At 52.2% G+C, this 16,025-nt stretch overlaps 2 protein-coding genes across 4 annotated transcripts in view; one reads left to right on the top strand and one right to left on the bottom strand.

Annotated features, from left to right (window-relative positions):
* TBXA2R (thromboxane A2 receptor) overlaps nt 1-2,494 on the top strand; it is an 18,075-nt gene extending 15,581 nt beyond the window's left edge. For all 3 annotated transcript variants that reach the window (XM_083483957.1, XM_083483958.1, XM_083483959.1), the window contains exons 2-3: nt 1-335; nt 872-2,494. The exon at nt 1-335 is cut by the window's left edge. In XM_083483957.1, coding sequence (XP_083340083.1) covers nt 1-335; nt 872-1,141 — 605 coding nt within the window. In that variant the 3' untranslated portion in view covers nt 1,142-2,494. The remainder of the gene's footprint in view (nt 336-871) is intronic.
* A 2,890-nt stretch (nt 2,495-5,384) lies between these two features.
* GIPC3 (GIPC PDZ domain containing family member 3) lies at nt 5,385-15,612 on the bottom strand. Its single transcript, XM_083484096.1, has 6 exons — nt 14,834-15,612; nt 11,928-12,113; nt 10,023-10,203; nt 8,108-8,220; nt 7,170-7,251; nt 5,385-6,107 (listed from the first exon to the last, which is right to left on the bottom strand). Exons 1-6 carry the CDS (start codon nt 15,146-15,148, stop codon nt 5,956-5,958), a joined length of 1,029 nt encoding a protein of 342 aa, XP_083340222.1. The 5' UTR covers nt 15,149-15,612; the 3' UTR covers nt 5,385-5,955.
* Between the last annotated feature and the right edge of the window lie 413 nt (nt 15,613-16,025).

Genomic DNA, 16,025 nt, shown 5'->3' with positions numbered 1-16,025 from the left:
GGACGTTGGTGGGGTTGGTGTGGGCCGGGGGCTTCGTCCTCGGCCTTCTGCCCGTCTTCGGCCTGGGCGACTACACCTTGCAGTACCCCAACTCTTGGTGCTTCCTGACGTTGCTCCATGACTCCAGGAACGTGGTCTTCTGCCTGATCTTCGCTCTTCTCGGCCTCTTCTGCGTGGGCCTCTCCTTCCTGCTCAACACGATCAGCGTAGTCACCCTCTGCCGCGTCTACCACGACTCCGAGTCTGTCCAGCGGCGGCGAGACAGCGAGGTGGAGATGATGGTGCAACTGTTAGGCATCATGGTCATCGCCAGCGTCTGCTGGCTCCCCCTGCTGGTGAGTGAGTGGATCAGCCACAGAAAGGGAACCTAGATAGATGATAGATAGATAGATAGATAGATAGATAGATAGATGATAGATAGATAATTTATTACAGTTTTGTTATTGTTGTTTAGTCGTGTCCGCCTCTTCGTCCGCCTGGACCAGAGCACGCCAGGCCCTCCTGTCTTCCACTGCCTCCCGCAGTTTGGTCAAACTCATGTTCGTAGCTTCGAGAACACTGTCCCACCATCTCGTCCTCTGTCGTCCCCTTCTCCTTGTGCCCTGCATCTTTCCCAGCATCAGGGTCTTTTCCAGGGAGTCTTCTCTTCTCCTGAGGTGGCCAAAGTCTTGGAGCCTCAGCTTCAGGATCTGTCCTTCCTATGAACACTTAGGGTTGATTTCCTTCCAAATGGATCAGTTGGATCTTCTTGCAGTCCATGGGACTCTCAGGAGTCTCCTCCAGCACCAGAATTCAAAAGCATCCATTCACTGCTGATTTCACTGCTGTCATATACATCGTTTTCATCATATTCTCTTTCCCTGCCCCGCAGATCCTCATCGCACAGACGGCTCTCCAAGCCCCCCGAGGCGACTTGCCCCTCAGCCAGATCCCCCGGGACACCGAAATCCAGCTCCTCATCTACCTTCGAGTAGCAACCTGGAACCAGATCCTGGACCCCTGGGTCTACATCCTCTTTCGACGGGCGGTGCTGCGAAGAATCTACCCCAGCTTCAAAGCCCGGCCCTCCATCGTCTCGCTGTACCCGGTGCTCAACCCGTCACTGAGGAGGAAATTCACCCAGGAATCTGTGCTCCAGTAGGAGAGGGGGTCTGCGATGGCGGGAGGGGAAAGTGGTACAGCCCCTCCGTGGTCATGGCGAAGCCCGCATCTCGGAAGCATCTCAGCTCCAATGTGCGCCGCGCTGTGCTATAAACAGGGCGGCGAAGGCGCTCTCAATTTCCCATCGCCCGTGCCAACCGCACTCAGTTATGTGCCCCTTCGCAGGGCCGGGTCCCCAATCCCAAACCGGTGACCCCCTAACCTAGCATGAGCTGCGATTCCTTTATTTCCCGGGGTTCGGCGAAACGTCTCTCAGGGTTCCCAAGTTTGTGAGTCGGTTCCGAACGGTCGAAGGAGCCGGATTCATTTTCGCCTCCTCCGGCAATGTTAATCCCGGCTAGAATGTAGGCTAAGGTGACCAGATTTTTTCCAATGAATTGGGGGACGCTTTTCAACTTCCCACTAAACAGATGGATTTTGTCAGGGGACTGATCTGTAAATCAGGGAAACGGGGACGTCTGGTAACCTTAAATGTAGGCGGGTAAAAGGTAAAGGGACCCCTGACCATTAGGTCCAGTCGCGGACGACTCTGGGGTTGTGGCGCTCATCTCGCTTTATTGGCCGAGGGAGCCGGCGTCCAGCTTCCGGGTCATGTGGCCAGCAGGACTAAGCCCCTTCTGGCGAACCAGAGCAGCACACGGAAACGCCGTTTACCTTCCCGCCGGAGCGGTACCTATTTATCTACTTGCACTTTGACGTGCTTTCGAACTGCTAGGTTGGCAGGAGCAGGGACCGAGCAACAGGAGCTTACCCCGTTGCGGGGATTCGAACCGCCGACCTTCTGATCGGCAAGTCCTAGGCTCTGTGGTTTAACCCACAGCGCCACCCGCGTCCCATTAAAACTTTTGATAATAGACCTGATTTGGAATGGGGCGGTTGAATCATTTCGATCGCAGTGGGAAGTAGAATTCATTGGCCCTTCCTCCCATTGGCTATGGCGCCCCCTGCTGTTGACCTCCCACATTGCACCCTCCAGGTCCCAGGGTGGTGATACACACATACATGCATGCCCTCTCTGTCTCATCCTGCACGCCCCCCTCGAGATCTGATCCTGAGCCCAGAAACTCTCCTCCCCGTGTTGTGTTGGTGGCGCCAAAAATATAGCATGTTTAAAAACGGGCGCGTCGAGCCTGAACGCTCACTTAGGGACAGGACGAGTGGACGGTGCGGTTATCTTTCCAACAGACATTGTGGGTGGCGAATGGACGCTCGGTATCCTGCACCCGGAATTGGGGGGGGGGCCTGGATCGTTGTGGGAAGAGGGAGCGACACAACTGCATGGATTTGTGCATGTGTAATTGTTGCCGTAATAAAGCCTGTGGCATCTCCTGCCTGTGGTCGTTGGTGGTGGTTGTTTTTCTGAGACGGGGTGCCGGTTGGGTGCAGGGGCGGGGGAAGCAGCTTAGGGGACCCCCCCCCCCAGGGAAGAAAGCTCAGAGCCCGGGGATGGGTGGTGGGGCGACGACGAGCGGTCAGATGGAGAAGGCTGGAAGAGGAGGTGTTGGAAACCGAAGAGGCGACAGGGCGTAGTGAGCGGGGAGAGTCTGTGCCAGAGAGCAGTCCAGAATCAGAGGCGGAAGCAGAGACTGGAAAGGAGGGGAAGCACCTTTCAGTGGGGCCAAGTTGCTGAAGAAGCCAGGGGGTCTTCCCCTCCTGCCTGTCCCCCTCATCTCACAGAACCAAGAGAGGCATGAAAAGGTCGGAGGGAGGTTGGCTGTACACGGGCGCAGTCTCTGATTGCTTGGGCAAAGCCCTGGAGGGTAGGGGGCTTGGGAGGCTCAGAGCCCGGGGATTGGTGGTGGGACGACAGCGAGTGGTCAGAGGGAGAAGACTGGGGGGGGGGAGGTATTGGAAACCGAAGAGGCATCAGGGCTTTGTGAGCGGGGAAGAGTCTGTGGCAGAGAGCAGTCCAGACTCGGAGGCAGAAGCGGACGCAGGAGAGGAGGATGGAGTCCAAGAGGCAGAGAGGCGTCTGGCTGGGGAAGAGGCAAGGGGGTCTCCGCCTCCTGCTGCCACAAGCTCCCCGGTCTCGCAGAACCAGAAGCGGCATGAAAAAGGGCGGAGGTTAGGTTGGCTTCTGGCTGGCGCCGTCTCCGATTGCATGGGGAAAACCCTGGAGAGGAGGGGAGTTAAGACGGCTGTGGGGAGCGGGGATTTTCAGCCTTGGCAACTGATCCATGGGGCAAGACCTACAGGGGACGAGCTGCTGTGCTCATTAGGCCTGACAGCCCGCCAAGTCCGTGTGGATCGCGCTCTTGCTAATAAAGAGTCAACTCCAATTTGAACAGGGTGATTTGTTGCCGGTTCCCTCCTCATAACGGTTTAGGGTTTGTCCCCTCGTCGCCGTAACGAAGGCACTTAAGCTGGAGTTTGGTCTTGGTCCAGTATATCTGAAGGAGCGTCTCCACCCCCATCGTTCTGCCCGGACGCTGAGGTCCAGTGCCGAGGGCCTTCTGGCGGTTCCCTCACTGCGAGAAGCCAAGTTACAGGGAACCAGGCAGAGGGCCTTCTTGGTGGTGGCACCCGCCCTGTGGAACGCCCTCCCACCAGATGTCAAAGAGAACAACAACTACCAGACGTTTAGAAGACATCTGAAGGCAGCCCTGTTTAGGGAAGCTTTTAATGTTTGATGTATTGCAGTATTTTAATATTTTTTGGGAAGCCGCCCAGAGTGGCTGGGGAAGCCCAGCCAGATGGGCAGGGTATAAATAATAAATTATTATTATTATTATTATTATTATTATTTGGGGCACGCAGAAGCACATCCCAGCATGCACCTCAAAATCCCTGGGCTACCAGCCTCAAAGGGAAGAATGGATGGGGAAGACGGTGCAAGTTGCTAGACCTCATGGTTGTGAATAGAGGGAGGCCAAGAGGCAGAGATGAGTCCGGCTGGGGAAGAGGCAAGGAGGTCTCCCCCTCCTGCTGTGACCAGCTCCCCTCCCTGCTTGTCTCCCAGAATCAAGAGCGGCATGAAAAGAGCGGAGGGGAGGCTAGGTTCACACGGGCGCACTCTCCGATTGCTTGGGAACAGCCCTGGAGAGGAGCGAAACTTGGGAAGCTGCGGGGAGCTCTTGGCAACCGAATTTCATTTGCAAGAGAAAACCACCAGTCCGTGTAGCCCAGCGCTGTCTGCACGGGCCGGCAGCATCTCTCCAGGTTTCCAGGCTATCCGACGCATCTCTCCCAACCTTCCAGGGAGATGCTATTATCTTGCACCCGGGACCTTTTGCACGCACGGCAGGTGCTCTGCCTACTGAGCGGCACTGCCCTTGTAGAAACGATTCTCCCCTTTTTTTAAAAAAAAAGGAATGGTTTTTAAATAACTTTTTAATTATTCCAAAAAGAAACCAACAAAACTTTATGTACATCACAGTCAAAGGCAGGAGAGTTGACTTCCGGAAGGCTGAGAGGAAATGAGAAAATTAGTGTTAACGTTACCTTTTATTTTTTAATTACGATGCTGGTGTTTCATTAACGTGAAGCTTTGCTGCAAAAAAAAAACAGGGCAGGTGAGCCATGGGGCTGAGGTTCGGGTTCATGTGGACCTGAGCACGGGGGGTGGGGAGCCTCACAAAATAAGGTGGTCCGTGGAGGTCCATTTTGGGGGCAGGGTGTGTGGGACACACATCTCCTTTGTGGAAATGTTTGTGTTACCGGCATTGGGGTGAAGAAAGTGCATGGATCAGCAAAGCAAAGCACAGGCTTCCGGAAAAGATCTCAGACCCTCCTATATTCAAGGGACAGTTCTGGATTTACAAAAGCCACCCCAGTTTCCGATTTGGTCCCAGAACGTCCCCATTTTCAGGGGAGAAACGTTGGAGGGGAGGGAATAGGACGTCCCTATTTTCAGGGGAGAAACGTTGGAGGGGATGGAATAGGACGTCCCTATTTTCAGGGGAGAAATGTTGGAGGGAATGGAATAGGACGTCCCTATTTTCACGGGAGAAACGTTGGAGGGGATGGAATAGGACGTCCCTATTTTCAAGAGAGAAACGTTGGAGGGGATGGAATAGGACGTCCCTCTTTTCAGGGGAGAAACGTTGGAGGGGATGGAAAAGGACGTCCCTATTTTCAGGGGAGAAACGTTGGAGGGGATGGAATAGGACGTCCCTGTTTTCAGGGGAGAAACGTTGGAGGGGATGGAGTTATGCGACCCCTGAGCCAAGGAGATAAGTAACTCGAAAACATTTAGAAGACATCTCAAGGCAGCCCTGTACAGGGAAGTTTTAAAAGTTTCACGTTTTATTATGTTTTTATATATGCTGGAAGTTGCCCAGAGTAGCTGGGGCAACTCAGCCTGGGTATAGATAATAAAACTATTACTATTTCAGTGCTGCCTCGGGTTACAGACGCTTCAGGTTACAGACTCCGCTCACCCAGAAATAGTGCTTCAGGTTAAGAACTTTGCTTCAGGATAAGAACAGAAATCGGGCAGCGGCAGCGGGAGGCCCCATTAGCTAAAGTGGTGCTTCAGGTTAAGAACAGTTTCAGGTTAAGAACGGACCTCCGGAGCGAATTAAGTACTTAACCCGAGGTACCACTGTATTATGATGGAATAAGACGTCCCTGTTTTCATCGGAGGGTATGAGATGGGTGCTTCTTTAAAAAACGAACAAAAGGAGCTGCAGATTAATTCCGCTTTTCTTTCCTTTCTTAAAAAAAGAAAGAGAAAAACGAGTTTGTGTGTCTGGATGGAAACCAAAGACCTTTAAAAAAAAACCGGCTGGGATAAGAGGCGCAGGAAGCCTAGCGGAAGAGAGATAAGGATGGAGAGACAGGAGATCTTCGCCTCTACTTGGGGCTCCCCTTGGCCTCGCAGATGGTTCCCCAGACTTCGGTGACAAATTCTTCTGGGAAGGCAAACTCGCCCAGAAGGAGATCCAGGCCGCGGGCGAAATCTTCGGAGCCCTGCCGTCCCTTGGCCATTTCCACCATGCTCGAGGCTGCAGGACACAAAAGGGGGGCACCAGAGAAGTTTCCCATGGCCATATTTACCATTCAGGGGTGTTAAGAGCCCTGCGTTGCAGCGGGTCAGACTAGATGACCGTGGGGTGCCCCCGTTCCGACTCTACTATTCTTTTGTTATAGGAATTCTAAGGTCATATGTGTGTGTGTGTGTGTGTGTGTGTGTGTGTATGCATATGTGTGTGTGTGTGTGTGTGTGTGTGTGTGTGTGTGTGTATATATATATATATATATATATATATATATATATATAAAAAACACACCGTATTTTTCGCTGTATAAGACGCACCAGACCACAAGACACACCTAGTTTTTGGAGGAGGAAAACAAGAAGAAAAACATTCTGAATCTCATAAGCCAGTACAGCAAGAGGGATCGCTGCGCAGCGAAAGCAGCAATCCCTCTTGCTGTTCTGGCTTCTGGGATAGCTGCGCAGCCTGCATTCGCTCCATAAGACGCACACACATTTCCCCTTACTTTTTAGGAGGGGAAAAGTGAGTCTTTATGTGTGTGTGTGTGTGTGTGTGTGTGTGTGTGTGTATCCATAAATGTACAAGGCAAACACATAAGTTCAGTATATAAACCATGTGTCTGCAGTGGTAAAAGTAAAGGGACCCCTGACCCTATTAGGTCCAGTCGTGGCCGACTCTGGGGTTGCGGCGCTCATCTCGCTTCATTGGCCGAGGGAGCCGGCGTACAGCTTCCGGGTCATGTGGCCAGCAGGACTAAGCCGCTTCTGGCAAACCAGAGCAGCGCACGGAAACACCGTTTACCTTCCCGCCGGAGCGGTTCCTATTTATCTACTTGCACTGGTGTGCTTTCGAATTGCTAGGTTGGCAGGAGCAGGGACTGAGCAATGGGAGCTCACCCTGTCATTGCGGGGATTCGAACCGCTGACCTTATGATGCATGGCAGAATCTGAACCCAGCTCTCTCCCGGGTCCGTTGTCCCACCCAGCTCAGGATGGCAGCCCCCCACTCCTGGGCTGACCGACTCTCCGGGGGTCTCAGAGGGCATGAGACCTGCGCCTCTACACTCACCCAGTTCCACGTCTCGGATCCCCATGTAACTCTCCAGGAGGTCGTCGACTTTCCCGGCGGCTTCCTCCTCGCACTCGCTGGGCTACAAGTGGGAAAACGGGGGGAGGTCAGCTTCGTGGCCCCCCCAGGCTGTGGCTTGGGATGGGTGGGCAAAGTCCCAGAATATGTCGGGTATCAAACAAGGGTTGGGAAATGCGGGGGGGGGGGGCCATATGGGGTGGACCTTGCAGACCCTACAAGTGTCCCTGTTTTCCAGAGAAAGTCTTGGATTTACAGAAGCCGTCCCGGTTTCTGTTTTGATCCCATAATATCCTGCTTTTGCTATTTTCACTGGAGAAATGTTGGAGGGGATGGAATAGGATGTCCCTATTTTCAGGAGAGAAACGTTGGAGGGGATGGAATAGGATGTCCCCATTTTCAGGAGAGAAACGTTGGAGGGGATGGAATAGGACGTCCCTATTTTCAGGGGAGAAACGTTGGAGGGGATGGAATAGGACGTCCCTATTTTCAGGGGAGAAATGTTGGAGGGGATGGAATAGGACGTCCCTATTTTCAGGGGAGAAACGTTGGAGGGGATGGAATAGGACGTCCCTCTTTTCAGGGGAGAAACGTTGGAGGGGATGGAATAGGACGTCCCTATTTTCACGGAAGAAACATTTACAACACTAGCTAACAGGACAGTGGTCAGGGATGATGGGAATTGTAGTCCCAAAACATCTGGAGGGCTGAGTTTGGGGATGCCTGGATCAGATGGGGCCGGTTCCCAATTTACAATTCTGCAATTTTACGGGAAAGCAGTGGGAGAAAAACATAGGGAAAGGCCTGGGACAGAAGGAGAGGCGTGCCTAAGCTGTCTTGCACCCTTGGCAAGGAGCTGTTTCGACACCTCCGAAGCCGGGACGAACCACAGACCAAAACCGGAACCGGGACTGACTCACCGCCTCCTCCAACGTGGCGCTGCCCTTCGATCGTAGCCGCAGTGTCTCCTTTCCGCTGGCGACTTTCCCCTCGCTGGCCACTTTGTTGCTTCGTGTTCTCTGGCTGATCATGTCTAGGAAGCAGAAAAAGGAGGGCATAGTTTCGGTAAGTTAGATTGGTTTGACAAACTCAGTTCTGTTTCTGGCCAGCCCCTGTCTAACTCGCACTCTGCACAACACCCTAGCTGTCAACTTACAGATTTGAAAATAAGGGACCAGCAGCCTCGAAAATAAGGGATCAGCAGCCAAAATAAGGGATCAACAATTACTTTGATAGAATACATATCTTGTTGCGTGCAAATGGCTTTAGATACCTATTAGGTCCATAAATTACCATATAGTATATATTCAACACACACAAAAAACAGCAACAATTTGTTGTTGACAAAGGACAGCTGGACATAGAGAGGGCCCCATTACCTTCAGTAGCTTATTTAAGGGACATTAACAATAAGGGACAGCAGCTGGACATGGCGCTGGCATAAGGGACTGTCCCGCCAAATAAGGGACGCTTGACAGCTATGCACAACACGCTCGCATCAAGGGTGCGCATGTCGCTGTGGAATATTGCGCGGCCCCCGGCTTACTCTTTGGAACATTTGGGGGGTCCTCGGATTTGCTGGGTTTCGGACTAGGGGACCTTCCGAGCCCAACTTGGAGATGCTAATAATAATAATAATTTATACCCCGCTCACCCGGCTGGGTTTCCCCAGCCACTCTGGGCGGCTTCCAACAGAACACTAAAATACAATAACCTACTAAACATTAAAAGCTTCCCTAAACAGGGCTGCCTTCAGATCACTTCTAAAAGTCAGGTAGTTGTTTTTCTCCTTGACATCTGATGGAAGGGTGTTCCACAGGGCGGGCGCCACCACCAAGAAGGCCCTCTGCCTGGTTCCCTGTAACCTCACTTCTTGCAGTGAGGGAACCACCAGAAGACCCTCAGAGATGGACCCCGGTGTCTGGGGTGGAGACGCTCCTTCAGGTATACTGGGCCGTTTAGGATTTTCAAGGTCAGCACCAACACTTTGAATTGTGCTCGGAAACGTCCTGGGAGCCAATGTACGTCTTTCAGGACTGGTGTTATGTGGTCTTGGCGGCCGCTCCCAGTCCCCAGTCCGGCTGCCGCATTCTGGATTAGTTGCAGTTTCCAGGTCACCTTCAAAGGCAGCCCCACGTAGAGCGCATGGCAGTAGTCCAAGCGGGAGATAACCAAAGCATGCACCTCTCTGGCCAGACAGTCCGCAGGCAGGGAGGATCTCATCCTGCGTACCAGGTGGAGCTGGTAGACATCTGCCCTTGACACCGAACTGACCTGCGCCTCCATGGACAGCTGTGAGTCCAAAATGACTCCCAGGCTGCACACCTGGTCCTTCAGGGGCACAGTTACCCCATTCAGGACCAGCCATTCCCAAGTACACTGGAGGCTGAGGTCTAGGTAAAGGGACCCCTGACCATTAGGTTCATTCGTGGCTGACTCTGGGGTTGCGGCGCTCATCTCGCTTTATTGGCTGAGGGAGCTGGCGTACAGCTTCCGGGTCATGTGGCCAGCAGGACTAAGCCGCTTCTGGCGAACCAGAGCAGCGCACGGAAACGCCGTTTACCTTCCCGCCAGAGCAGTACCTATTTATCTACTTGCACTGGTATGCTTTCAAACTGCTAGGTGGGCAGGAGCTGGGAACGAGCAACGTGAGCTCACCCCGTCGTGGGGATTTGAACCGCTGACCTTCTGATCGACAAGTCCTAGGCTCTGTGATTTAACCCACAGTGCCACCCGCGTCCCTTTCTACCCCTGTGCAAAATCCACACACACCCCGGCTGCTTCCTCTCCCCAGCCCCTTTGAGGGGGGTCTTCCTCTCCCCCCCCCCCACTCACCAAAAGCCCTTTTCGGCTCCACGAGGCGCAGGGTGAAGGGCTGGGCTTTCGGCATCTCACGCAACATCTTGGCAACTTCGTAGTGGCGGCACCCGACGATGGTTTGGTCGTTGATGGCCTCGATGCTGTCTCCGACGCACACGACTGGGATGCGGTTGATAATGCTGCCTTCTTTGATGCGCTGTAGGTTAAGGGAGAAAAGCAATGACAAACCTAGACAGCATCTTAAAAAGCAGAGACATCACCTTGCCAACAAAGGTCCGTATAGTTAAAGCCATGGTTTTCCCAGTAGTGATGTATGGAAGTGAGAGCTGGACCATCAAGAAGGCTGATCGCCGAAGAATGGATGCTTTTGAATTCTGGTGCTGGAGGAGACTCTTGAGAGTCCCATGGACTGCAAGAAGATCAAACCTCTCCCTTCTGAAGGAAATCAGCCCTGAGTGCTCACAGGAAGGACAGATCCTGAAGCTGAGGCTCCAAGACTTTGGCCACCTCAGGAGAAGAGAAGACTCCCTGGAAAAGACCCTGATGTTGGGAAAGATGGAGGGCGCAAGGAGAAGGGGACGACGGAGGACGAGATGGTGGGACAGTGTTCTCAAAGCTACCAGCATGAGTCTGACCAAACTGCGGGAGGCAGTGGAAGACAGGAGGGCCTGGCGTGCTCTGGTCCAGGGGGTCACGAAGAGGCGGACACGACTAAATGACAAAACAACAACAAGGTTAAGGGAGCGCATGCACCTTCAGCGAAAGTTCTGGCGTGCCGTTTCCTTTAAGAGACACGGCCTGTCGGACTTCAAAAGCACAAATTACCTGAAAATGATATGTACAGCGGTACCTTGGTTCTCAAACGCCTTTGTACCCAAACAACTTGGAACCCAAACACTGCAAACCCGGAAGTAAGTGTTCTGGTTTGCAAACTTTTTTCAGAAGCCGAACGTGCTCCGTTTTGAGTGTTACACTTCTGATTTGAGTGTTACGCTGTTTGTTTTTGCTATTTATTTTGCGTTTTTGTTTTTGTGGCTCTTTTCGTTTTGTTTTTGTGACTGCGTGGGACCCAGTCCGGCTACTGATGGATTGATTGTGTGACTGCAGTGCATTGTTTATCGCTTTCATTTCAGGGATCAGTGGTCTCATTAGATAGTAAAATCCATGTTCAATGGCTGTTTTAGGGGTTGTTTTTAAAAGTCTGGAACAGATTAATTTGTTTTTCATTCCTTTCTATGGGAAAGCGCGCCTCGGTTTTAGAACGCTTTGGTTTTGGCACGGACTTCCGGACTGGATTTAGTTTGAAAACCAAGGTACCACTGTGAAATGCATAAACAAGTGAAATGAAAAGTATAAATAAATACATAACGTATAAATAAATAAAATGGATTTAATAATAATACAATGGTACCTCGGGTTACATACGCTTCAGGTTACATACGCTTCAGGTTGCAGACTCCACTAACCCAGAAATAGTGCTTTAGGTTAAGAACCTGGGGGTTTTTGAATGTTTTATGTAGTTTTGTGGTAGTTTTATGTAGTTTTTCAATTTCATTGTTCTGCATGGGACAATGACAATAAAGATATCGTATCGTATCAAACTTTGCTTCAGGATGAGAACAGAAATCATGCTCCGGCACCGCGGCAGCAGCAGGAGGCCCCATTAGCTAAAGTGGTGCTTCAGGTTAAGAACAGTTTCAGGTTAAGTACGGACCTCCAGAACGAATTAAGTACTTAACCCGAGGTACCACTGTACATAAAGTATAAATAAAAAAAATGGAATAATAATAATAATAATAATAATAATAATAATAATAATAATAATAGTAATGATGATGAAAATGATGTGTACAAGGAGGAAAAGTTGCATTTTCAGCTACTCAGATCTCCTGACATGACCTTCTTTGGCCTCATCCTGACCTTGATGAAGGCACATCCGGCCCCGTTATCTGTGATGGTGAGACCCAGAGCATCCTCCGTCTTCGTCACCTCCACCTCTTTCGTCTCGCCGCGGATGTGGGCAAAGATGAAGTCCTCCAGACCGATCTGGCCTCCGAGAAGTTTCTGCATGTCCACCTTGTGAGTGTTCAGGGTGCAGAAAAGGATCTGGGGGAGAGAACGGATCCACGCTTAAGGTTTTCTGCCCGGTGGGGTTGGCCAGCAAGGGGATGGGGTGGGGATGTCAAAAAAGGGGTGTGGGAGACAAAAGGGGGTTGCGGAGGGAGAGAAGCAAAAAGGGTTCAGGATAAAGGTAAAGGGACCCCTGACCGTTAGATCCAGTTGCGGCCAACTCTGGGGTTTGCAGCGCTCTTCTCGCTTTACTGGCCGAGGGAGCCGGTGTACAGCTTCCGGGTCATGTGGCCAGGTCATGTCGCTTCTGGCAAACCAGAGCAGCGCACGGAAATGCCGTTTACTTTCCTGCTGGAGCAGTACCTATTGATCTACTTGCGCTGGTGTGCTTTCGAACTGCTAGGTGGGCAGGAGCAGGGACCGAGCAACGGGAGCTCACCCCATCATGGGGATTCGAACCGCCGACCTTCTGATCGGCAAGTCCAAGGCTCTGTGGTTTAACCCACAGCGCCACCCGTGCCCCTTGGTAAAACATAGCAAAAGTAGGTAAAGGGACCCCTGACCATTAGGTCCAGTCGTGGCCGACTCTGGGGTTGCGGCGCTCATCTCGCTTTACTGGCCGAGGGAGCCGGCGTACAGCTTCCGGGTCATGTGGCCAGCAGGACTAAGCCACTTCTGGCGAACCAGAGCAGCGCACGGAAACGCCGTTTACCTTCCCGCCGGAGTGGTACCTATTGATCTACTTGCACTTTGACGTGCTTTCGAACTGCTAGGTTGGCAGGAGCAGGGACCGAGCAACGGGAGCTCACCCCGTCTTTGCGGGGATTCGAACCACCGACCTTCCGATCGGCAAGTCCTAGGCTCTGTGGTTTAACCCACACACAGTGCCGGATTTACGTATAAGTTAAACAAGCTATGTAGGGACGCGGGTGGCACTGTGGTGTAAACCACGGAGCCTCTTGTGCTTGCCGATCAAAAGGTCGGCGGTTCGAATCCCCGCAATGACAGGGTGAGCTCCCGTTGCTCGGTCCCTGCTCCTGCCAACCTAGCAGTTCGAAAGCACGTCAAAGTGCAAGTAGATCAATAGGTACCGCTCCGGCGGGAAGGTAAACGGCGTTTCCATGCACTCTGGTTTCCGTCATGCGCCAGAAGCGGTTTAGTCCTGCTGGAAAAACTGTCTGCGGACAAACACCGGCTCCCTCGGCCTATGAAGCGAGATGAGTGCCGCAACCCCAGAGTCGTCCACAACTGGACTTAACTGTCAGGGGTCCTTTACCTTTTTAAAAAAACAAGCTGTAGCTTAGGGCCCCGCTCTTTTGGGGCCCCCCAAAAAAATTCAAAGAGGGAAAAAACCTGGATGTACATTTCCAAAATATAAGATAAAAAACAAGTAAAATAAAACCTACACACAGCAACAGTGTTTTGTGTTGTGTAGGCTCCTGTGATGTAAGTCATGGGCCCCGCCTGCTCCCTAAAATATCCCTGGTTTGCTCCTTTCTATATATAGGGTGCCTACATTCTGCCTTGACTGGTTGCATGGCAACATGGGCAAATGGCTTGAGATACCTGTGAGGTCCATCAATGACCATAGAGCATACATTCAACACAAAAAACAGCAACAATTTGTTGTTGACAAAGGACAGCTGGACATATAAACGGCCCCATTACCATCAGCAGCTTAGGGCCTCATCAAACCCGGGTGCAAAATTTGGAGAAGCTCCAAAGAGAGCGGCGTTTCTTGACTCTAGAACTCAGAAGATTCCAGGCCGGTAAAACATAGTTAATCTAGGGGACTCCCTGCCACAGGGTACAAGGGACGGCCACCAAATTGGATGGCTTTAAAAGAGGATGGGATAAATGCATGGAGGGCGAAAGGCTTGCCGTGAAAATAGAGGCTGCGTTCTTGAGGGGAGCAGGCAAGACTTCTGAATACCAGTTGCAGGAGGGAAGGCGGCTCTTGTGTTCGAATCCCGCTTCTTGGTTATCCATGTGAGAACAGAAGACCCTCCAAATGTCCCTATTTTCCAGGGACAGTCCTGGGTTTACAGAAGCTGTCCCGGTTTCTGATTTGATCCCAGAATGTCCCGCGTTTCTTTAGGACGGCCCTATTTTCAGGGGAGAAACGTTGGAGGGGATGGAATAGGACGTCCCTCTTTTCAAGGGAGAAACATTGGAGGGGATGGAATAGGACGTCCCTATTTTCAGGGGAGAAATGTTGGAGGGGATGGAATAGGAAGTCCCTATTTTCAGGGGAGAAACGTTGGAGGGGATGGAATAGGACGTCCCTATTTTCAGGGGAGAAACGTTGGAGGGGATGGAATAGGACGTCCCTATTTTCACAGGAGAAACGTTGGAGGGGATGGAATGGGACGTCCCTATTTTCAGGGGAGAAACGTTGGAGGGGATGGAATAGGACGTCCCTATTTTCACAGGAGAAACGTTGGAGGGGATGGAATAGGACGTCCCTATTTTCAGGGGAGAAACGTTGGAGGGGATGGAATAGGATGTCCCTATTTTCACAGGAGAAACGTTGGAGGGGATGGAATAGGACGTCCCTATTTTCATGGGAGAAACGTTGGAGGGGGTGGAATAGGACGTCCCTATTTTCACAGGAGAAACGTTGGAGGGGATGGAATAGGACGTCCCTATTTTTAGGGGAGAAATGTTGGAGGGGATGGAACAGGGTGTTCGGATGGGCAAGCCAATCTCTTACGAACTGAATTTCTCCTTCTCCACCCCACCCAGAAAGGCCTCACCTCTGTGGGGGAGATGTCGAAGACCTCTGCGATTTTGGCGTACAACTCCTTGACATTGGTGAACCCTTCGATCTTTCCGGTGGGGCTTCCGTGGGCCAGCTGGGTGTGGAAGATGAGTCTGGGTCTTACGCGGGGCTGGCGGGGAGGGGGCGCCGGGGTGCCCCCACTCTGCCCAGGGGTGCCCCGGCCCCCTTCGGAGGAAGAGGACGAGGCCTGGGAGCCCCCGGTTTCCCGGGACACACCGTTCTCCATCGGCGTCCCTCCTTGCCGTTCTGCGTATCCTTCCCGGCTCGGTCGCTTGGCCCTACGCAGCATTCGGGGCCCCCACCTGCGTTCCCCCCTCACCCGGACAACGGGAGACGATCGCCCCAGTTGAATTATTGATGCCCCTGGCCTCCAGGTGGAATGGCAGAGAGGTAAGGCGAGCCGGGCTTTGGCACAGAGCCCGGAAACCCAATCGCACCCACCTTCCAGCGGAGAATTCAGTTAGGCATGCTGTGCCCCAAGGGTCGGAGCCGAAGGGGGTCACGGCTGTGGGGTGGAACGGTGGCAAGGCTCCGCCACCCAGACCCTGCACCCATCAGCGTACTGTCCTTTGCAAATAATTCCCGGTTCTGTTTATCCCCCGTCCCCAGCTGTTGCTGCTGCAAGCCTCTCTTGGGATAGCAGATGTTTTTTCCTGATATACCTTTGGAGGAACACATGAGACCAGGTTGCTCGTTATTTTATTTCGGAAATATTGCCTCTGCCTCACCGGGCAGTGCCGGGTTTACATCTAAGCTAAACATGCTATGGCTTAGGGCCCCGCTCTCTTAGGGCCCCCCGAAAAAATTAAAGCGGGAAAAACCACTGGATGTACATTTCCAAAATATAAGGTAAAAAACAAATGAAATAAAACCTACATACAGCAACAGTGTTTTGTGTCTCTGTAGGCTTCTGTGGTGTAAGCCATGGGTGGGCAAACTAAGGCCCGGGGATCGGATCTGGCCCAATCGCCTTCTAAATTCGGCATACGGACACACCAGGAATCGGCGTGTTTTTACATGAGTAGAATGTGTCCTTTCATATAAAATGCATCTCTGGGTTATTTGTGGGGCATAGAAATTCGTTCATTCCCCCCAAAAAATATAGTCCGGCCCCCACAAGGTCTGAGGGACAGTGGACCGGCCCCCTGCTGAAAAAGTTTGCTGGC

Source organism: Podarcis liolepis, assembly GCF_965112155.1.
Source record: "Podarcis liolepis genome assembly, chromosome: 18".
NCBI classification, from domain to species: Eukaryota; Metazoa; Chordata; class Lepidosauria; order Squamata; family Lacertidae; genus Podarcis; species Podarcis liolepis.
This window is presented reverse-complemented; position numbering and strand designations above follow the sequence as displayed.

What these genes read in the sequence shown, in the direction of transcription:
- GIPC3 (XM_083484096.1), bottom strand. Translation starts at nt 15,148, where the DNA reads ATGCTGCGTAGGGCCAAGCGACCGAGCCGGGAAGGATACGCAGAACGG. An exon ending in TCGACATCTCCCCCACAGAG is followed by an intron (nt 12,114 to 14,833) that starts GTGAGGCCTTTC and finishes TCTCTCCCCCAG; the next exon opens with ATCCTTTTCTGCACCCTGAA. An exon ending in GATCCGAGACGTGGAACTGG is followed by an intron (nt 6,108 to 7,169) that starts GTGAGTGTAGAG and finishes TGTGTCCTGCAG; the next exon opens with CCTCGAGCATGGTGGAAATG.